At 30.9% G+C, this 22,903-nt stretch overlaps 2 protein-coding genes across 3 annotated transcripts in view; one reads left to right on the top strand and one right to left on the bottom strand.

Moving 5' to 3' along the window:
* Nucleotides 1-1,108: 1,108 nt before the first annotated feature.
* ALiX (programmed cell death 6-interacting protein-like protein AliX) lies at nt 1,109-10,975 on the bottom strand. Of its 2 annotated transcripts, XR_012457259.1 has the most exons (17): nt 10,691-10,975; nt 8,844-8,962; nt 7,889-8,016; nt 7,637-7,790; nt 7,430-7,554; nt 7,138-7,239; nt 6,431-6,653; nt 6,207-6,330; nt 4,787-4,964; nt 4,554-4,715; nt 4,271-4,420; nt 3,627-3,794; nt 3,298-3,507; nt 3,004-3,103; nt 2,034-2,294; nt 1,797-1,957; nt 1,109-1,612 (listed from the first exon to the last, which is right to left on the bottom strand). XR_012457259.1 is itself a non-coding variant. In XM_074124064.1 (16 exons), the coding sequence occupies exons 1-16, from the start codon at nt 10,894-10,896 to the stop codon at nt 1,872-1,874; spliced, it is 2,496 nt and encodes an 831-aa protein (XP_073980165.1). In that variant the 5' UTR covers nt 10,897-10,975; the 3' UTR covers nt 1,451-1,871. The 2 variants fall into 2 exon arrangements, 1 of the variants encoding a protein (XP_073980165.1); XM_074124064.1 differs by having other exon boundaries at nt 1,451-1,957.
* A 4,472-nt stretch (nt 10,976-15,447) lies between these two features.
* LOC141452158 (uncharacterized) overlaps nt 15,448-22,903 on the top strand; it is a 70,769-nt gene continuing 63,313 nt past the window's right edge. Inside the window, exon 1 of the mRNA XM_074124052.1 lies at nt 15,448-15,590. Within this exon, the coding sequence (XP_073980153.1) occupies nt 15,583-15,590 (8 nt within the window). The 5' untranslated portion in view covers nt 15,448-15,582. The remainder of the gene's footprint in view (nt 15,591-22,903) is intronic.

The following is a 22,903-nucleotide window of genomic DNA, read 5'->3' as shown; positions in this document are numbered from 1 at the left end:
TCGGAGATGTATAAGCTCGTTAGTCAGTCAGCCTTTGGCGTGGCTGAGGAGCAAATCTTACGATGTGGTTTTGAACATCCCAGCCAAGATGAGACCAAGGACTAATCAAGCCACAGATATACTGGTCGAAAGGTTGTTAGTCTAGAGGTGAACATTTTGGTATGAATTTAAAGATATGAGTTTCTTTGGCAGTTACTCCAGCTTCCTGGTTGAAATTTATGGGTATGAAGATCTGTGCTAAGAACAACCGGAAAATTCTTTTATTATTGATCCAAATAGTCGTATTTATTTTCGTGCAGATTTTGAGGATCAAAAACAACAATACAGTTAGTTATACAACTGCCCTACCGGACAGTTTTAATGAGAACAAGCATTAAATGTAGTAGAAGATAGTATTAATTATAGCTAGTTACACAAAAGTAATTGAGCAAGTTATCATTCAAAGTAAGGAAGATGAATAAAAATAGAAGTTCAAATTGAATACTTTTGAAAATGTAATTCATTTGATAATATGTAAAAATAATGCTATTAAGAACTTTTCAACTACTTACATACTTCTCAAAAATAAATTGTAGCTCAGGCTTCTTGTAATATTTTTACTACATTTGTACAATTGCATTGATAATTTCAAACATAAATTATAACAATTTATCAAAATTAAATTTAAAATATCAATAAAATATATAATATAAAATTAAGAAATGCAAAAGTGGAATCCGTAACAATATTTATAAGGAAATTAAATGAACAACTATTTAACAATTTTATACATGTCTTCATGTTTACTGATCACGAATATAAATCCAATTATAACAAAAACTAATCTCTTAGAGAAAGAAAAAAAATTTGAACAATGAAAAACCGTTAATTAGTTGGTACAAAAAAAAAATCAATTATTCGTTGATATCAATCTAATTATAGATCAGATTTAATAATGTATAGGAAGGACAATGAAGTATCCGCGATATATCTGAATCTAATCATTAATATATTGGTTCTTGTGTGAAATCTAAATTATTCACGAAGTTAACATAAGCTTTGACTGTACGCTTAACAGAGAACGCTGTCTATTGAAGTATGTACTAAAATATTTAGTGCGAAAATAATGTTCTCTCTTTTTTTTCTTTTTTTTTTATTCTGCATTCAACAAAGTGGAACTTACTGCTTTAAAGTTAGATTCAATAAAGAAGGGCCAATGGATTACAAAAATGCGTCGGACTTCTCCATTTACAAAGCATTAACTGTGAATGAATAAATGAATTCTTTCAATACAGAAATACAAATGGCACAGATTTATTTTTCTCAATGCTTAGAAAAAAACATTTTTTATTATACTATGATAGAATATTGATGAAATTTTGGCTAAAAAATTAAAAATACAAATTTAAACAAACTAACTTAATCTCTATTCAACACCTTACAACTACAGGTTTCCACTTTTTACGGTCAGATAGTCTCTGATTTCCTCCTTTGTTTTTGTCTGTCATGCTTCACAAAAGGCTAATCTGATAATAGCTTCCAGTCAGTATGTTAGCGTTTGCACCAAATTTGATAAACCAAACGGAAGTAAATTCTAAACGTTCAGAAATAAAGAAAAGAAGCATCCTAGAAACTGTAAAAATTCACAGATTATCCATCCAGATAGACGAATCCATCACCACATTTCATAGAAAGAACGTAATCGATACAGATAAATATTTGCATAAATATAAATGAATTTTTAATTCCAGTCAAAAAAAAAAAAACTTAGCTCGTTTAGTATAATAATGTTTCTTAATTCTTCTATATATACATACATATAAGCTTTGAAGAAATTAATTTTTATTCTTTTCAATTCAGATTCCTTCTGTTGAAGTTACTCTTTGGCGCGTCTAAGGCACTGGCTTGTGGGGATAATTTTGGTATCCAGGGTATGTGGGATATACAGTGTACTGTTGCTGTGGATAGGCAGCATAGGCTGAAAATTAAGTGAATATATATCTAATTTCTAATCCTACAAAATTTAATGAAAGGGAATGGAAAAGTGTGCTTACGATGATGTTGCTGCTGCTGCTGCTGGTGAGATGTCGCTGGATGGTGAGGGTATCCAGCAATTGTAGCATATGGATTATATCCTGTAGGCAGTGCGCAAGCTGTATATTGAGGGTATGGAGCAATTGGCGGTTGGGCGTAAGGCATAGGCATTATTTGTGGTTGCTGCAACGGATATGGCAACGAAGCGGTACTTTCCATTGAACCAGCTGGAGTAAACTGTGGTGGAGGTGGACGCGCTGGTGGCTCCTTTTTCGCTGAATCTAAAAATGACATATTGATTTTGAGCAAATAGTAATTTATTACTAATCCTAGATCGCCGAGGATGGTTCAATCTCATTCTGCCCCTCTTATTCTATAAGTGCTTGCTTTTTTTTTTCTCAAACGAAGTTATTTTCTCATTTCAATGTTTCCAAAAGAGCACTTTAGTTAACAGAAGGCTTCAGTAGTACCGACGTTCGGACATTCTTATTGCGACTCTGGGACAACCGTATAGTCAACAATCATAATCATCTTTCCTTCTTTCATCACTCAAACACTAATACTTAAGCAAGGAAAGAGATAAATTGAGTGAAGAGTGCTTTGATCTTCCTCCAGGAAATACCAGGTTCAAGCTTGCGTACTCTTACGATTTTGTTTCTTCCAAGAAGCTTTCTAAAGTTACTGCCCGTTATTGGACTATTGCCGGTGTCGAATAAACATTGTTAGTACAATGTAAAAGGTTTTTTTTAGGATGATGGAGACATCTCTTATTAAAGGATCTAGATACTATACTCTAAAATTAGGATAAATAACATTTAACCGATAACTATAAGTGACAATATGTATTTATAAAGATATACGGCAATCTTCTGAAATATTAATGGAGAGGCAAAATAGTAGTTTGATGGGGGGAAGTGGAAATTACAATATTATAGATTATAATAAAAAAATTGAGATAATAGTGAGTTAAGATTATTATATCAGATATACCTCTACTTAAATCTTGAGTTAAATCCTTCATCAACTCTTCCTTTTCAGTTTTACGAGCAAAACAGAAGTCAGAAACTTTATTTTGGAACGCTACCAATACCTGAAACATTAAAAAAAATTTGTTTTTGTTTTTTAAGAAGTTTTGTTACATCAAGAAACTTATCTTAGGACCTTGGTTGACAGTAATAAACTACAGTACTTCAAAAAAAATTGCCACTGTAAAAACAATAACAAATCTATTGTTTATTTATTTATTTATTTTTTTGAACCACGAAACAAAAAAACATTACATACGGATGTGAGATCATTATAAAATTTAGCTCCTTCAGAGAGATGCCGCTGTAATTCAACAAATGCATCATGTGCTGCAGCTAATTCTTTGAGAGCAACATCTCGTTCTTGTCGAGATGAACCATCTGTGCCACTTCTCTGTTGAATCATTTCATTGTTTGCATCTTGTATGCGTGCTAGTAGTGTTTGTTGGCGTGAAAGACTCTCTTTAACCTAGTGAATAAGAATTATTTATACTCAGCGTGTATTTAATATTTACAGAATATGTTTATTCATGTCCTAGCGTAACTTTTATCAGAAAGTATTGGGATCAGAAGAGAATGAATACTAACTTGCTGTTGTAAGGTTCCGTAAGATCTACCCAATGCTTCAGTGCTTAATGCTGCTTCGTTTATAGAACCCTGATCGGCTAATGACATTAGGAACTTTTCCTTCATGTCGGTGGTTGCGCTCTTTAGTTCTCCTTCAATTGTATCACGTTCAGCTTTTAGAGTTTCTACCTATTTAAAAGGAAAATCTTAGAGACAATCCTTTCTTTTAGCAGTGAATGCAATATATCCCATGTTACTTCAAACATAAACTTTGCTCAATAATTTAGTTAAGAAGATAAATAGCCTGGTAGTAACAACATTTGTGAGAGAGAGAAAATGCTAATAATAAAAAGAAAAAGACGTAGAATATATCTAAACAATTTATGTAATCACACAATTTTAATTACATACAATTATTTTGTTTATTTGTCCAGGTTATTATAAGTTGACATCAAGAAATTTGTAAAGAACAAAAAAAAAACTTCATTAAATGTGAAGTATACTCCTATGTTGATACTAAGTAGAAAATTTAAATTTTGAGCTTTTTTTATTATTATTTTTTGATGTAATCTGCTTTCACAGCCTCTGTGACGCTCTTCAGGTATGGATTTTGTGCAATATCTACGTTATATTAAGGCTACCAAATATAAATTTGAAGCAAATACCTCTTCCATAAGTCCTCTTAATAATCTAGAAGCATCTGTGTCCTGATTACCTCCACTACCAGGATGAGGCAGTGAAGCTTTCATATATTCTACTCCACCACTCAAAAGATTCATGCCTCGCTTATGAGCTTCAAACTTTTCGCGGATAATCTAAATAAAATTAAAGATGATTATGTAAAAATTACAGATCCCGAAGTATTAAATCATGAACCTGAAATAATATTAAACAGGGCACAGACAAGTGGGGAGGAAGTTACTACTTTTTAGAAGAATTAAAACTAACCTTATCGGCATTGATAGCTGTATTAATAATTTCTCGATATTTAGAAATATTTGATTTAAATGTTTCGGTAAGTTTGGCAGATGGAGTTCGGTTCCACTTTTCTTTAAATTGTTCTTTCAGTTGTTTATCAGAAGCTTCTTCTTCGTTTAACATTCGTTCAGCCTGTGGAAGAAAGTGCTATGTAGATTTTTGTATTTGTTAAACAAGAAATTGTAATTTACTCTGCTCAATACCTCATTAAGTATATCAGTATTTCTTTGTAAAAGTTCTGGTAATTCTGATATCATTGAATCCAATTTGCTCAATCCACCCATACTACTAACTGCAACAGATTTTTCAACCAGCGACTGCGGTACAACTTCGCCAGAAGTATCTTCTAAGGCAGCTGGAAGATTCAAAGATGCCAATACTCTACACAAAAAAATAAATAAATAAATGAAAAATAAATAATAATAATATTGTAAAATAAATATTTTCATCAATAACCTATTCCTTATTGAAACCACTAATCTTAAAGATATTAAGGGCTAATTAAAAAAAAAAAATTTACATTAAAAATTTATCGATCACTAAAAATCCTTTAATAAATAACAATATTGGACGAACTTCCCTTACAATAACCCAAATTCGAATTTTAACTAAATGTCGTTTAGTTTCAACCTAGTTTCACTACATAAAAGTGCAGAGGGAAACGAAACACCCAAAAACCCTTTTTTTTTTTATTAATTTTTGATGAAAAAAAATTGCAATAAAAAACGATGGGTGTTTAACTAATTAGACATACATGAATGCGTTATGAATTGGAACGAATTTAAAAAGAAAAACGCTACTTTAACTTAGCCCTTGAATTTTCAGAGCAGAACGTCAAGTAGCTCTCTGGATAAAGACAACTTTTGTTAGAAATAAAAACTCAGAATTCACAACTTCACAACAACGCGGATTGCAAGACAGATTTGAAGGAAGAGGGCATATATAAAAGAAGTACAGTACTATCAGAAGAGGTTGGGAAGGTCAAATTCAAGAATAAGTCATTGCTCATTTATCAACAAGAGGAAAGACAATGCACCTAGCGATAGGGATTGAATTACTACAGTCATCAATGGCATACTGATGCGAATATAGGGCAATGAGGAAAAAAATTAATTCGCCTGAAAAGACACCTTTGAAAAGAAAGAAAGCATAATTTATTAATTTCATCAAAATAATTTATAAATAGGTATTAAGAAAAAAGGCGAATTTGATCATTAATTCACCGGACATTTTTTTATTTATAAACAGAAGAATCATTTCATGCATTGAATGAATTTTACACGATGATAAAAATCTTAAATATCAGAACCAATTATCGGGATAAATGATCGATTTATGTATCGAACCAGAAATGAAATTGAAGAAACCAAGAAGCAAATCTTTGGGCGAATCTTTCCAAGACTGAGGCAAGACTTTTTCCTAAGATTACATAGTTTCATCGGACACCATTAAATCGTTATTGTAAATTTTTTCGGCTTTGACGAAACAGTAAAATTCAATTCAATATTCACTTCAAGGAGCTAATTTTTTTTTTTAAATTTACGCAGTACATACTTATTTTCACTTTCATCCCTCATTATTCAAAATAATTAATAAAAATTAATACTACTTAAAACTACAAACCCATTTAAAAACTGAGTGGCAACTCGAAGCTCGTTTATTTCTCTATTAACTAATTCAGCTTTACGCACTTCATACGCTGCCAATGCCTGATGTACTGGCATTGGAACCAAACCAGCAAATAAATCTACAATCAAATATATTAAAACAATTGAGGTAATTATTCAATTATTTGTAAAGTTTAAATAATATGAGATTTTTTAAAATAATTTTTTTGTTTTGCTAACCTGAAAAATTGGATGAAAAATGTTCTGGAATAGGCAATGGTTTTGCAAGGGCTGCTTTCTGTATAACTGGAAGATGTTTAGAATCAGGAATTCTATCGTGATAGATGAAATCATTATCCTTATTTGCATCAGCTAAAGCTCGTTCTGCTTTAGTTAAATAATCTTGAAACAAATGGGTTCGAGAGGATCTTTGCTGTCCACTTTTCAGCAGCTCTATAGCAGTCTAATCAAAAAAATTAACTAGTAACATTATATAAATAACTTTATATAAGTTATACCACTCTATAAATTACAGTAAGAAAATACATTTTGATTGGAGGTGCTAATGAACCCAAAAATTTGTCGATGCCTCCCAAAATACATTTTGATTACAACAATAATAAACTGAATAACTTATCCAGCTGCTCTTATCAAGGCAAATTTTTCCCACATTGAAAAACTGTTAACATTTCTTTCAGAAATTAAAGAAGGAGAAGTGGAAATATTTCAGAATAAAGAAAATTCTATTAATAAAACTCGTGTATTTAGAAAATTTGCCAACCAGAAGTAAAGCATTTATGTGAATGTCATGATATAAGGTTAAACAAAATTGTCAAATATCCTGAAACTGAGTTAATATAGGATATTTTAAACGGGTAAAAAGATATTTTGAAATTGATTTGTTACATCGAAAAATCAGTAAAATTACTAATTATTTACATACTCACTTGTAACCTTGCTATTTCTTCACCAATTTCTTTATTTCCTTTACAAACTACACTCTGAAAATATTGCGCTAAGCCTATAAAAGCAGCTTGTTTGCCCGCAACCTGCATCATAAAAATAAATAAATTAATTTTTACGCTCAAAAGAAAAAAATGCATAAAATATCTGGATAATGAATATGGATACTGCAGTAACTTCTCTTTTAAAATTTTATCCACAAAATGCAGAATATTAAAACTAAAACATTTCTCTTTTATATAATGTTTACTAAGAATGAAAAAGATAATAACTTACTAATGGAATCCAGTCTTTGTCAATAATTTGTCTGACCGAATCTTTCTGGAGCATCATCATGGCTTCAGCGTAAAATTCACTACATTGTATGCACAATTTTGCAGTGACTGCTTCTTTCATACGGTCTGTTTAAAAAAGATTATTTAATTTAAAAAGGTAATTTACGCACTAAGTTAAGTTATTTGAAAACATTTAATATTTACTAACCGAACATTGCTTTATAAACAAAAACTTCTTGCGCTTGGGCCAACATGAAAGAAGATAAAGCATGAAGGGTTTCTGGATTCAGATCAGGAGTAGGTTCAACTTGAATTGCACCAATCACCGTATTCTTCAAATGTAGAAGTATTCCAGCCGATTGCTTCAATAACATCAAAATTAATACACCCCATTATCTTCTATTCTCTACCTCATTAAAATTTCTTATGAAATTGAATACTGTTTAAATTTTTTATTTACCTGAAATAACTTAGCTGCCAATTTCAGGCCTTCATTAGTTTCTAAACTTTGATTTGCTGCTACTGCACTTTGTAGCGCTGCAATATTGTAGAGGATGCAGACTCTTTCATACGATAACGATGATATTGCTGAAATTTAATACAAAAAACTTAATTCTGATTATTGATATTCTCTATCATAAACAAATTCCCTCTTATATTAGCTTCATTGGCACAATCAAAACAAAACACCTGTGAACTAGAAATTAGGCCAGCATGAATTGAGACACTCAAGGTATCCGGAACTTTAATGGTTGGTTAGATGATTACTCGGACAGCTTTGCATGTGTCGCAGATAAGGAGGTGCAGCGGAGTTTCTCCGCCCACTTTAGTGCAGTAATAGTATATGTGAGCCCCAAATTTAAGGGGAAAGAAATCCCATTTGCAATGTAAATTATACTTTACGGAAAGTAAACCCATTCAACTATTGAAAAGACAACGACAAAATCATTAAGTGCATGTGAAGAACGAAATAAAAGAACAGCAGAAAGAATGGATAAAAGCAGAAGTTGGATAGACCTGACAAAACCAAAAAAAAGTATACTATAAGAACGCCCACATTAAGAAGACGCGGACATTCAAGACGAATAAAACTATCTAGAACAAAAAACTTATCATAGAGAATCAACACCGAACGGAGTCTAGCCTACGGAGGACATATAAGAAAATTAATACACATTTTCGGTGATGGAAGTGTTGCTTGTAACGAAAAAACACTGTCTAGACACCGGTAGTGCACTAAAAAAAAGCTCCGGTGCCAATAACCTCAGATGCTCCCTACATTAAAAAAAAATTAATAAAAATAATTAACAAATGTTTAAATATTTAATTTCAAATACTTACTGAATAGTTACAACATTGTACTTACAATATTCATTAATAATTAATTTAAAAAAAAAATTCTCTAATTAACTTACTAAGACTAACTCTTCCGCCAAAAAGACTTCCTTTGTTGAAGGCATCTTTCCACTTAAAAGGAATCTGAACATCAGTTGGTGGAATTTTGGCTTCTAGCGCGTGTAACTGGTCATAATATCTAAAAAGACACCAAAATTGGAAGTTTAATGTTTGAAATTCAAGTATACTAGCAAAATATAACATTATCAGAATAATAATTGAAAACAATAAATCAATAAATTGGAAAAACATTAGCATTACTCTGCAATTACTACAATAAGAAATGCGGAATAGGTACTAAGAAATAAGAAGTCGAAGGAATTTTTATGATAAAAACAAGGATGATGAAAAAAAAGTAGAGGATTTGCTCCTTATTTATAAATTCATTAGAGGGAATAAAATTTTGGGTTTCAAAAATCAGAGAGACTATACCTTTCTTTTTAATTTCTCAAATACTAACACTTTACATAATCTCTCATACTACATTCAACAACCTTAATCACATTCTGTTATCATTGCGTTATTTTAAGTAAGAAATAAATGTGCATAGCGCTTGAATACCCTTATTTCATAGAAGCCACGGAGAAGGAAAAAGTGGAAGAGGCTACACAGCAACTAGTCATTTAAAATTCATGACACTGGCAAAGATGTGGCTGTTTTTTACCCACCAATATACTTATGCACTGTAGGTAAGAATACTAATGTTAGTTAGTTCCAGCACTCAAAAATAATACATTAAAGAGCATACAAAACCAATAAATGAACAAGCAATCAGTATTTCACTATTTCATTAAATAAACTATTGTCATCATCCCCTTATCAACCGACTTCAAATTTTATTAATGTCGTAAGTTTTTCAACCTACTTAGATATTCTCTACATACATTGAAAAGGCAACTAACAGAAAAGGTAAAGGTCAAGGTGTTATTCTTAAAAGTTGAGACTCATGCTTCAGATAAGCAATAGGCTATAGAAAAAACTATTTTTTTTTGTAAGAAAGTTGAAACTGCGTAAGCGAACTAAATTTTTTTTTAAAAAAAGGTAAAATCAAAGCATTTCCAAAATAAAAAACACTCCGTAACTTTTACATAAGAATGTGTTGCACTTCTCCCATAAGTGATCGTTTCTCGATAAAACTGAGTAATAACTTAGGACTTAGAAAAAAGTTTACATAAAAAAATTCGCATAACTATTTGAAAAAAAAATCTGAGATTCCTAAGACTGAAAGGCATATATTTCGATATTTTCAAGACTTTCTGTTTATCACCAGAAATAATGAATAATTCCAAGAAAATGAAATGGAAAATTTAACTTCAATTACACTTCTTAATTACATAAATATTTGACTTTAATACAATAATTATAAATAAGTAAAACCAGTCTCTGAAAAATTTACTATATTAAAGGCAAAAATTAACTTCTTAAAAACTACTTATTTTTTATTGGTTTTGAAAAGATTATAAGTACGGAACAACTTCTTCTTGATTATAAGCAATAACGTTTAGAAATAAAGCGTAAGAATTGAACAAAAATCCTAAAATTTCGAGCTAATAAGACAAAGAACTAAATGCACAGATGAGTCACTATACTTCAGAAAAAGAAGTGATTATTTAATTTTTACACGCTATATTTTACTGAAATGGAATTTTGTTGAGGTACATCTTATACCTAAGGCAAAAGTAAGAATTGACAGTTATGTTTCAAGAAATTCGCAACGTATTCGAAAAAGTATAAGGTAACTTTCATTAAAACAAAAGTGCATTACTACACAGTAATGTACCGTGAATCTGATAATTTTTTGAAAAAGTAATAATCTGAAGAAGTATTCATTTATTTTTCATAAGATTTTATCTGAAGCATATTTTACCTGTATATAACCTCCAATGAGCTCTCATATTTTTCAAAAGCTTTCCAAATAGCATGATTACGTAATTTGCTAAATTCTTGAATTTGTGAACTATAATCTTCTGGATTATCAGCAGTACTAAAAGTGGAAGTGATCAAATTCACTAAAGGCTTAACTACATCGACATCAGAAGGCTTTTTTAATGGCAAGGCAACAACTTCGGCCATCTCACTCACAACTTAGCCGAATTAATAATACTTAACCTGCCAGTGTGAGCTCACAGGCCAGGTAATGACAATGACGTAAGAGTTAAGAATTAAGTGGTGAATAAGAGGGGGGATAAAGGTTATTATCGGTTAGGATAAAATTTAAAATTGTAATTTTTTTATTATGTATACATAATGGCATCAAAATGAAAAAGGCTTTTTTAGTAATCAGATGGCTAGTGAAAGCATATTTAATACTCAATTGTAAACCTTTCAAAACAAAATTTAAAATAAGTCCGGGCCCCCTCACCAAATTACATATATATATATGTTCAACGTACATATATGTAAATGTTGCCTCCTTATAATTAAAGAAATTCAAAATGAAAGTTAAAATAAAGCATATAAGTGAATTCTTACTTATTACTTAGGGCATAATAAGCCTCTTGTGGTTGCGGTGCCGTGGGGCACATAGGGCGCGTCCCGTTATCTATTCTACTTATTAAATAGAAATTTATTAACAAAAAAGGGTGTGATATGTCCAAGTGTACCTAGGTCGTCATATGGCTTAGCCATCAGCGAAAAAATCTCAAGTTTGTCTAAAGACAAACTCGAAGCCCAATTTATTAACAAAAGTACTAAGAGTTTATAGTCCTAAGTTTGTCAAGCAATTTAATTAATTTGGTTAAAGATTTTTTCATGAATATTGTAACTATAGAGGGATCTTAATAAATAAAATATTCTAAACTGAATAAAACCAAGAAATCAGAAAAGAGAAAAATATTTTCATTAATTTTCAACATCCTCCTTTTACGAGATAATACTGTCTAAATTTAAAGATATTTTAAAATAATACAAAGTGAAATAGAAATCATTAAATTATAATTAATTACATCCTGACAGAGAGAGATATCTTTAAATAACTGACCGCATGCAGAGATGTGGTTGCTACTGGAAAACCATAAATGAATGTCATTCAGCCCATTAAACTTATATTCAACAAACCACCGTCATAGTTTTTGAACTCATTATTTGTAATGAGATAAAGATTATATTCTAAGAAAGGATGTAATATCTTCAGCTAAAAACAAACTTTGTTTGATTTAAAACTGCGATAGAGATCATTAATGTACCAGAGTTTTAAGCAAGGCTCGATTACTGTGAGGGTGATTTTCAGTTTGTATCAATTTTGTTTTTATAGAAGTGATAATGGAGCAAAAAGCCTATAAAATTATTTGAAGAAAAATTTGAAGCAAAGATCGGAAAACTGGGTGATCTTAAGAAAGTTTAAATATTGTGAGGAAAACAATCTGATGCAAAATGCATTTGATAAATAATGACTGTTCTCTAATTGTCCAAAAGTAATTCAGACGCTTTCTAAGTCCGGTTTAAACCAGAGTGAAGAAATTTGCCAATCTGTAATTAATTTTTTTCTCGTAGCACCATTAATGTACCACCTCTTCCACTCAAACATTCATTTAAAAAAAAGTCATTAGTTTACCTGAGAATCAGGCAAACTATTGATTTCTCGTACCCTGTACCAAGAAGCTAGATATCATCTGCACCAAATAGGGAATAAATAAAATAAGTTGTAACAGTATTCTTCCTTCATTATTGAAAATTGACCTGATTTTATGTCTTACATTAAAGCAAGAAGTTAAAAATACATACAAAGAACTAACGTGTATATTAAAAACTTTTCTTACATTAAATTTTTATTTTAGAGGAAAGCACAGTTAGGACGAAAATTTAATTTAATTTTAGAAGCTTTTATTGAGTTTGTTTGAAATTTTATTGCTTGATGAATACTAGGTAATAACCAATTCTGTAAAATTTCAAATCGCACCTATTACTCTTAAAAAAGAAATAACACCGACAGGTGCTACTATCTTGCAGCAGTACTAACTAACTAAATTCAATTTAATATTTTAGATTTTTCTCTCCTTCATTTGGATAAATATAAAGTTTGAAGAAACTGTTTCTCCAAATTATGGAAAGAAACAAATATATTATATATTCAGATTTAAAGCATTTTACATTTTTATTTATTCGATTTACGGATTCTGGTATCCAGGTCTGGTTTTTTCATACTCTTTGGTTTCTATTGAAGCAAGATTTCTAAGCTCAAGTACCAGTATTACAAATTTTCTGTTCAAATTTAAGTACTGTGTTACGAAAAGAAAAAGAAGTTTATGTAATTCTTTGCATTCTTAATGTTTCCTCGATAGATTGTACTTTTTGCCACGAGATACTCCTCACCGGGGCTTATTTTTGCCGGTTACTTCTAAACCAGTGCTGATGAATTCAAATGAGTTACTTCTGGGTTTAATAGGCCTTCCAGTTAAAGTATTTGCTGGAGTTAATTGGTGCCAGCGACTTGTGGATTTGCAAGATTCTCGCGTAATTTGTAAAAAGCTAAAAAAAAAACTAGTAACAACATTTTTCAAGTGTGTTTGAGCCCGAGCCCGTTGTAGAATGCAGACAATGCGCTAGTCACTCGATATAATGAAACTGTTAAGCTTATTAGTAATCTTGGCTTAGGGAAGGAATACAGTTTTTTTATTTATTTTAATAGAAAACTTAGCAGGCAATAAAGGTTGTCATACAAAAATGAACTAGCTTGTATTACAATAATAACTTAAAAAATCAACCAACAGCAATTTGTTATTTGTCATTCTGGTAACTTGAAAATAAAGATAATGTTTCCTTATCTGCACTAACTACGCTTCTTTGAGGAAGTAATGTTACAAATAATAATGATAATACAATACTTTAATACGTAATTGTTCATAATGAAAAGATAAGTGTTCTATCGTTTGATTAAACTCAGGTGGAAGTGGATATCACAATACATTTTAAGAAAGAAATAAAAGTAATAATGATAAGTTGAAGGGGTAGGATTAGCTCAGTGGTCAGCGTGTTGGATTCCCATGCGGAAATCTCAGGTTCTAATCCAGCTGCTGACCCTTATATTTTCTCTTCCTTGGAGCTTCAAAACAAGAGAACTGTATCTGGAGAAAGGATAAGTGCTGAAAATCTCAGACGTTGAGCCTTAAATTAAAAAACAAATAATAACAATAATAAATATTGTAGAGTTATAAAAATAAACCAAGGCGTCACGGTAGCAGAGCGGTTAGAGGCGAGGGCTTCAAAGCTAATATATATTGTGGTACTGGGTTCGATTCCCGGTCTAGGCCTTGGATTTCATTTAATGTTTAATATGAGAAATTTATGTTAAAGTGAGTTAGCTAGCGAGTGTTTTTGGAATGTTTGGTCTACATAAAACAATAACGAAAAATAAAATTATTGGGAAAAAAAATTGCCACTATACTGAATTGATTTTTCAATTTATGAAGTTTTCTCGAAAATCCCGCGAGTTTCCATAAGCTTAGTAAGTATTTAATGCGTCTGTGTAGATCTACAAAATTTATTTGAAACATTTTTCTTGGATGCAATGGTCGGTAAGGTAGGAATTGATGATGAGGTAGTGCGAGAATGGATGCTGTTGAGCCTTAACCGAACAAGAAAGACATCCAGCAACATTCTATTTGCATACTTAAAGAAGCGAAGATACCCAAAACGAGATTGATCACGGATTAAATTAGTAATTTCAAGGTAAGAAAGTATTTGTTTAAAAAAAAAATCTAGGATTTCATCTGGCGTAGAAAGCAAACTGATGGAACGATATGAGATTTATTGGGTTTAGGGAATGATGTGGTCAATGAAGAATTTCCATTGGATGGTAAGATATGGAATTTGGAAAAGCTTTTGATTACATAAATAATAATTTATGTTCGACATTGCTTAGTAATGATATTTTTACCAATAACTCAGAGGATCAGAGGAGTTTATCGTGGCGCCTTCTAATTAAAGCACCTCTTCCAGTCCTAACTGTTTAAAATTAGACTGACCAAATTTTTCATTTCTGAAGAGTCCGGACCCTGAGCTATATTGCCATATCGTTTCCTCTTCGTGACAAAACCTGCAAATGCTATACTCCACCCAAGCTCAAACGATGTTATTTTCTCATTTACAGTGTAGAAGAAGCAAGACAATCTAATTGAGCCAGCGTTGCTAGTTTAACAGCAGTAATTGTGGACGAGTGGCTGTTGACGAGTTCTGTCCCTTTCCTGGGGTTCCTAGGTATCACTTCTGCGATTGAACTAAACTAATCCGAGAAAATGAACGGCTGCTCTACGCAGCTGAAATATATTTGTTTCTTTCTTAAACGACCTAATTAGTATAAAATATTACAATCGATTCATTTGTAATAAAAATTTAGTTTGATTACTGGAGTGCGACAATATTTCAAGTGATAATTCTTTTGAGACGATATTTCAATTGCAATTCATTGGAAGGATTCTACTTTCTTTACTGACCTAATGTAGAAAAATTTTGATGTATTGATTCCGAGTTCAAGCAAAATATGGATATAAATTGCTTTTATTTGGAGATAGTGTACAATTTCAAGGAACTCCAATGCCGAGTGATTGAATAAGACGGAAGGTTTACATGCAGCAGAAGGGGTAGTGTGGATGGCTAACCGCGCGCCTCCTTAGTTGCATGGTTCAGTATCGAACAAACTGTTAGAACGCTACCTGTGGAAGTGAGCCGTCTAGGTGAATAGTGCCGTGCGACAACCGTCGTTTCTTGACGGTTGATTATTTTTTTATATATTTTGGATCTCTTATTACTTCAATTTTAGTGATGATAAGGTTAGCCAAATTATAGACTTATATGCATGGAATTTTAATAATTTTTTTCGATTTTTTTTTTAAATGAAGAAATATCAGCTATGAGTGATAACCGTACATATCTGGATGCTCAACTTTGGTCGAATTGTGGATCAAAAAGTAGATATACTTTTAAGTGGTCAGCCTAATATGATCGTCTTGCTTTAAGATATGTTTATCAGCATTCTGATATTGGAACAACATAAAATTAGTGCAACAAAAAACTGAGATACTTAATCGATCTTCAGTACCTCTTTTTTTTGGGGCAGATTTTGAGAGTTCTTCAGATACCACCGTTTCTTTTGTCTTAGAGTAGTAATTTTTAGTCCAATAGTCCAAGATTTTTTATTAAATATTGAACTTACTAATTTACTAAAAAGAAGAAGACATTTTTTAAAGAGAAGTTATATTCAGAAGTATGAAGATGTATTATGTTGCATTTAAAAACTATTTAAAAAATTGCAACATTCTACAGTCCATGTAAATGTATTACAAAAATATAATTAACTTATGTATTGTCTTGCAATTGCTTAATTTTTTTTTTTACGACCGAATGACTATTATTAAGACAAAATACGGAGAAGTTATTCTTTAAATCACTTTTTTGAATCACTGAATTTAAGGCCTGTTATTTAACTCGGCAAGAACTGTAAATTGGTATACTATTTTACAATTTCTTATTTAAAATTTAATCTAATTTAAAATTATCCTGAAGAAGAAAGAAGTGCATAATGAGATACGTTTTCAGGTGCTTGCATTTTTACGCAAGGTAAGAACCAATTTCAATCGGTGAGAAAAAAACTTAAAAAAACATCTGAGTAAAGTCACTTTTGACAATCTAGATCAGATAGCAGGGCAGCAGGATTCTTTACTAACTTGTCAAATACGTAGAACTTGAGAATTAAAATTAAAGAAAGGCATTTGAATAAGCTCTTGTCAGCCTTGTATTTTTTATTTGTATTATTATTTTTATTAGGAACAGTTCCTAATCGTTTGTTAAAAATTAATCAAACTTTATTATTGATTAAGTTGGATTCTAATATTTCGTATAGACTATTTTAAAAATTGTCTAGTTTTTTCTTTTGAACATCGTAGAAAGTTCGTATAATAGTGAAACCTTCGTATAATTATAGATTGAATAAAATCGAACTAGTACGCATGGCCGTTTCATGCTAAACCATTGTACCATACCAATAATTATTTCTATTGCACTTTTCCTGTTTTGTTTGAAGATTATTTACAAATTATTGCTGGGCTTGCAAATGTAGAAAGGTGTGAATGGTGAATATTATGGTGCATTTAGATGAAAGTGGTGGAGTTTGACAGTAGACCGTATCCAAGTTTTTGCCAGTAAAAAAAAAAAGTTTTAAACTATTAAACATGAACCTAAAACATTGAGAAGTATTGTGCAACCATTGGGAAAGTTTGGGCTGTATATGTTGTAAAGAATGAATACATCTATTGAACATCCTGGGTCTTGTAGCAGTGGCTACTTTATTATTTTAAGCAGTAAATTATTTAAATATCCCTAAACAATAAAAAAAAGTAAAGTAATGCGTATTTTTTCAGGTGGGCTAAACGCCCAACTGCCAAATTAGATGTCGCGGAACAAACATATTTTATACAATTAAATACAAAAAAACCCCTAGAATGGGAATCGAATCCAGTACTATAATAATCTGAGCTTTGTGGTCCCCGTATTTTAAATAATATTTGATTTGTCTGATATTTTGGAAAGATAAAATTTACCGCCACAATATCGAACCTTCCCACCCAAAATGCCAATACGTATTGGTTTTTATGACTAAAATTTTGTATTCAGTTGCACAGAAGTCGAGGATCCCTTGCTTCTAGTGAAGTTTTTCTGGCGATTTTAATGCTAGACTAACGATCAGGTGTCTTCTAATTAAATCCTTTAGAGTTTTGAATGTATGTAGTCTTTGGAAACTGATTTTACATTTGACAAAGAAGTAATCATTATGCTCTTTTGGGTACATTAGATAATTACATATTATCAATTTTCAAGTGTTACTTTAAACTAGAATTAAGAGTAATTGCCTAAGTTTGGTAATGAATGAACAATATCCTAGAATTATGATTTTCAAGGGGGAAATCTATTGGTTTACTATTAACATCTCAAGTTAAAAGTAAAAAAGAATTTTCCCTGATTTATTTATTTGTTTGATGAGATAATGTATTAAAATGAAGAAAAACTGGTACAAAAAGCCTTCAATAGAGTGAAACTTCCGCCTGACCGAGACCTTTTTGTCGAGTCACCTGATAGTATGTGAACGAACGTTATAGCATTTGAACTTTCCAGTCAAACACTGACCTTTCTATCATTCTTTCTCTCCTCATATATATATATGTGTTTGTGTTTGAGTTGTTAAACTGATATTTCCATGCGTTAGTTCGTGATAAAAAAAAGTGTCAAGAAGTTTACGTTTATATTGAGATTATGTTATTAGCCTTTCAGACAAATACATAACTAAATATAATAACCGATTATTCACTGTTATTTAATATAAGTATGACATATTTTCAACAGTTTTATTACTAGACAGGCGTAGAATTATTTAGTAATCGTATATTTTTTGATTTTGTTATGGATATTAATTGCTTTTTTTATTTAAATAAAGAGGAAGATTTCTAGACATAGAATAAAGGTCAAACATATTAACATGAATATTCGTAGTTAAATATGAAATTATATTTATGTAATGTTTCCATTTTCCTTTGATTAATTCAGCTGGCTAATTTTTATTTCACGTAACGATTGATTAAAACGGTAAATAAACATTTTTCCTCCATGTTAACTGTAATTTTTTTACTTGAGATGTTCAAGTTCAAATTTGTATTTATTGTTTTATATAATTAAAAATATAATGAAAACCTATGTATTAGAAGTCAGAAGTTCATTCGGTACAGAACGCATTCTAGTGGGCAGGACTACTAATCTTGCAAGCGCTGTCTAAGTGAGCGACTTATTGTGGATAGCTAGATACAGTATTGTCAGGACCTTTATGGGCAAATCCACCACAAGGACCTTTATTGGCGTAGGGACGGAGATCTAATATTGCCTAATACAACTAGATCACATTTCTGCCTCGGTCAGACTTTCTCTTTGAGGGGGCCTTAAAGTTTAGTCCCCATTACTCACATTAGTTGTTAGGAGAAAGAAACTGTAATGTACTTTGCCTATAAACTGATCCTATAAACATCTTAGGTAAGTGATCTTAAAGAATTAGTCGCATAAATTTACCTAAGATTTATTAAGAAAATGTTGCGGCGGTTTTGAGTTAACATCTCAATTGATTCCAATAAACTGAATGATTCCAATGAACTGAAAAAAAATCTGCAAAAGACACTCATCTCTTTATATTTTAACAGAAAACTTCGATTCAAAGCATGGAAGAATCGAAAATAGAGTAACAATTAAGAATTAGTAATGATTTTTTTTGTTTTTAAAGTACAGATTTCTCTCGCTTAACAAACTCATATTAATTTGAAAATCTTATTCAGGGAACATAAAAAGACAAGTTTTTGTTTATTTGTTGTTTTTTTTTAATGTTATATTTTGTTTTGTTTAAAAGGTTTGATTTCAAATTAAAACTAATGATATGGAATAAAATGGAAGAAGAGTAAAAAATAATCTTATTAAGAAATTTATGAAAAGCTAAATTATGCATTTTGGGAAATGTTGTTCGAGTCCGTAGAGCATGAATAACAATAAATTTTTCGGTTTATATTTTTAGTTATTTTTGTACATAAAGAAAGGTGTTACACCCCGTTACATGTTCATGAAACATAAACATTCTGTTTACATAATAAAGGGATTTTTTTAGTTTATGAAAATAATGTTGCCTTTTCATTTGTAGTTTTACATGTAATTAAAGTAAGATTAATCACTAATTGTTTAAAGCTTTCTGGTAAATCTCTATTGTTAAGTAACTAATTGTTGTAACATCTTCTCTCTCGAGGACAAAAAGTTCACTTTTATTCAAAAAACTATCAAAACTTTCTGCATAAAAAATGTATTCTTTTAATTATTTTGGACATCTTAAGTGAATTAAATTGGTTTTTCAATATTCTTTGCGATTTTTTTTTTTTTTAAATTTAAGGGTAAATTATGTATATTATAATTTTAGATTATGTAAATAATAATTATAAGAAAATGAGATGATGTCATCTAACTCTCTGACAGAGTTCGCTTTATATACAAATTTGATGTGGTTGTTATCAAACTGACTTCCTTAAAATGGGAATTCTGGTTGTTAATCAGTCTATTCGTCATCCACAAATGTTCTCTTCTCGTTTTTCTAAGCAAGAAACGTTTCTGGCTTCCCTTTGCTTGTATTCATTCTTCAAACCTATTAAGAAAATCGGTCTTAAAACAAAGTAATAGGCATGGAGATAATATAAATATGAAACCTTTCGACAAGATTTGGTTTCTTAAAATAATAAACCTTTAGTTAAAATATTATAGTAGTTTGAAAATATGGTTTATTTGGTTTTATGAACAGTTTACAACCAGGATTATTTACCGAAGTTAGATGAGCTCAATGAAACACGAAACTTTTTGTTTCTGTAACATTTGAGCACTGAATAAATACTTAGAACTTAGAATACAACTTTTCAGACAGAATTAGCCTCTCTGATAACAACCATATTTGCAAGTAGGAATAATTTAACAAGTAGCTTGAATAATTTAACACCGTTTTGTGTTAAAACATTAACATTCGGCTCCCCTTTATTTTTTATATTCTTGCGAGCATTGTTAAAATTATTATTTACAATATTTTATTTGAAAAAAGTCACTTCAAGCAGTACTGTGCGAGATGGGGTTCGGATTCCTTCCAATTAGAGTATATACTGTCCTTCTCCTTCTCTTTCTTCTCGATCTGTATTTTCGTCTCTATCGTGAAGATATTTGAGGGTTCCGAGTTCTCTCCTACGGAGCCTAATCCAGCTAGCTCTTCCTCTGATCCGTTTCCCTTGATATGAAAATATCCTGCAATGCCTCTTACCATCTTTTTCTCGTTCTACTCTCGTCTTCGTAGTCTCAACATTCACTCGCCCCCATGCTTTTCTGGCGATTCTTTTGTTTTTTCAACCTGGACCCAATGCCAAACCACCGTAACTTAATTGGTTAGACATCCGTTTTGAATCCTGCCCCGTTTTGCCTTCTACGTTTTACCTTCTCGTATTTATCTCAGAGACTGCATCTCCATAGATGGCAACTGATTAAATACTTTTTTTTGTCACTGTCCATGATTCGCTAAAATGAGTGAAGACAGGGAATATTTATGTTTCAGTAGAATACCTTTTTTGGTATTCTTAGTTATCCCCTTGTTAAGGACATTCTTTTTCAAACAAATGCTTCTCGTTGCTTTAATCGTTTCTTTTATTTCCGTACCTATCATAGTTCTTACTACTTGTTTGAATAATAGGAATAAATAAGTACTAAAAATATTGTGTTTTAAACTTTTTTTTGAAGACAAATTATTTCAGGCCGTTCAGGTAAAGTAGGGGTTATCCTTCGTCTAAAGCGCTATTATGCTGATTTATACAGCCATCAAAGCATTAAATTGAGAATTAAAAATGTTGCAGAAAATTCCGTGAATGAACAAAATTGTTTGTCCGGAAGAATGCATCTTTCTTGAACGATTTCTTTTTAACTTTCTTATAGAATCTATTTACATCAAATTTGTTTGAAATTCTACATGAAAATTGTTTTTACTGAGAAGTTCTGGAAGTCACACTTATTGTAACGAAAACTTTATTGATGCCAAATTAACCATAGAAAAATGAAGGAATCTTTGAGAAATTGAAGTAAGAGAAAGTTAGAGTGTTTACCACAGTTTTCTTAATCAAATTTTGTATCAGATGGGGCAGTTGTGATTTACATCTCTTTGGGAAGTTTATCATCATTTTGGTTAACTTTTGATTATTTGTCACCAGTATTGCTTAAAATATTTGAATGCGAAGGAACACTGGTTTATACATACCTATGTGCACGAACGTTGATGCCTCTCAGCTTATGCAGAGGCAAGCTTGTCTTCACTCTAGCGCTGACTTATCGCTAATTTAGAAGCTCTACACCATGAGCTACTTTTTTCTATTTACTGTACAGCCTTCACTCTTTAGAAAAAATCTAAATTACAAGGCTGGACATTCTCTATTTAATTGGACAAAGCTGTTTGTCGTTAAACTTGTTTTCAATTAGAATTTTAAATCTTTTTGTAAGATTTACCAGGTTTTCACAACGCTTATCCTTCTACTAACCTAATCCCAATTCTACAATCTAGAACTTGGATCCTGCAAACATAGCATCATTCATTTGTCAATATTTGTAAACTAATTTTTAATAAATTAAGAACTGAAGTGGTGAATACAAATTTTGTTTGAATATTTCAATGTTTGTTTTTTTCGCTTGGAATATTAATTTCAATTTCATACCATGCCATTTGCTCAATACTACAAATATTAATAGGATAGCGAGTGAGACTGGAAATCCCAATGCAAAATTTTCTCTGAATTAGAAATCAATTTCTTAAAATAGAAACAACTACGTAAATTGAAATTTGTTGAATCCTAACAAATTGTTTAATGCAATATTAATTAATTTAAATTTTTAATATAATTTCTTTCGTTTAATTATTTATGAAAATTAGGAAAAGTTTATACGGGATATTACCAAACTTTATAGCAGTGTGAATATAATGTATTCATTGAATTATTTATTAGTCATAACATGATTTAATTTATAATGTCCTTATCTGTGGGTTTTTCTCAATCAAAGAATGTAACTGTTGGTGATTAGAATTATGAAGTCGTTTATAATAAACAGTAAATATAATAATAATAATAACTAATATGACTCAGAGTGATTGTTTTTCGTGGTTTTATTCACATAAATGTATTATACATCCGAAATCTTAGAATTTCGGTTTTTTATTTTTTAAGCAAGGCAAATGCATTATTTTTCAGTTTCGCAAAATTTTTATTTTTCACAAAATTGTTGATAGATATGTGTTCTAATTTTGAAAGTAAGTAGAAAATTAAATTAGAAATCGCGTTTTTTTTTGTTTTTTTTTTTAGAATGGGCTTAACGTCGAGCTTCCAATCAGATGTACTTCATTACAACTAGACCAACTGATATCCACTGAAGATGTCACTTCACAACCATAGTATACCCACTTTCCAAGTATATGATTATAAATTACTTCCAGGAAGGGTTATGCATTGCTTGAACTGGACACAGAACCTTCAACCTGCCAGTAACAGTGCTGCGA

The sequence above is a fragment of the Rhodnius prolixus genome, unplaced genomic scaffold, assembly GCF_049639745.1.
Source record: "Rhodnius prolixus isolate KJV_2025 unplaced genomic scaffold, Rpr scaffold_3, whole genome shotgun sequence".
NCBI lineage: Eukaryota > Metazoa > Arthropoda > Insecta > Hemiptera > Reduviidae > Rhodnius > Rhodnius prolixus.
This window is presented reverse-complemented; position numbering and strand designations above follow the sequence as displayed.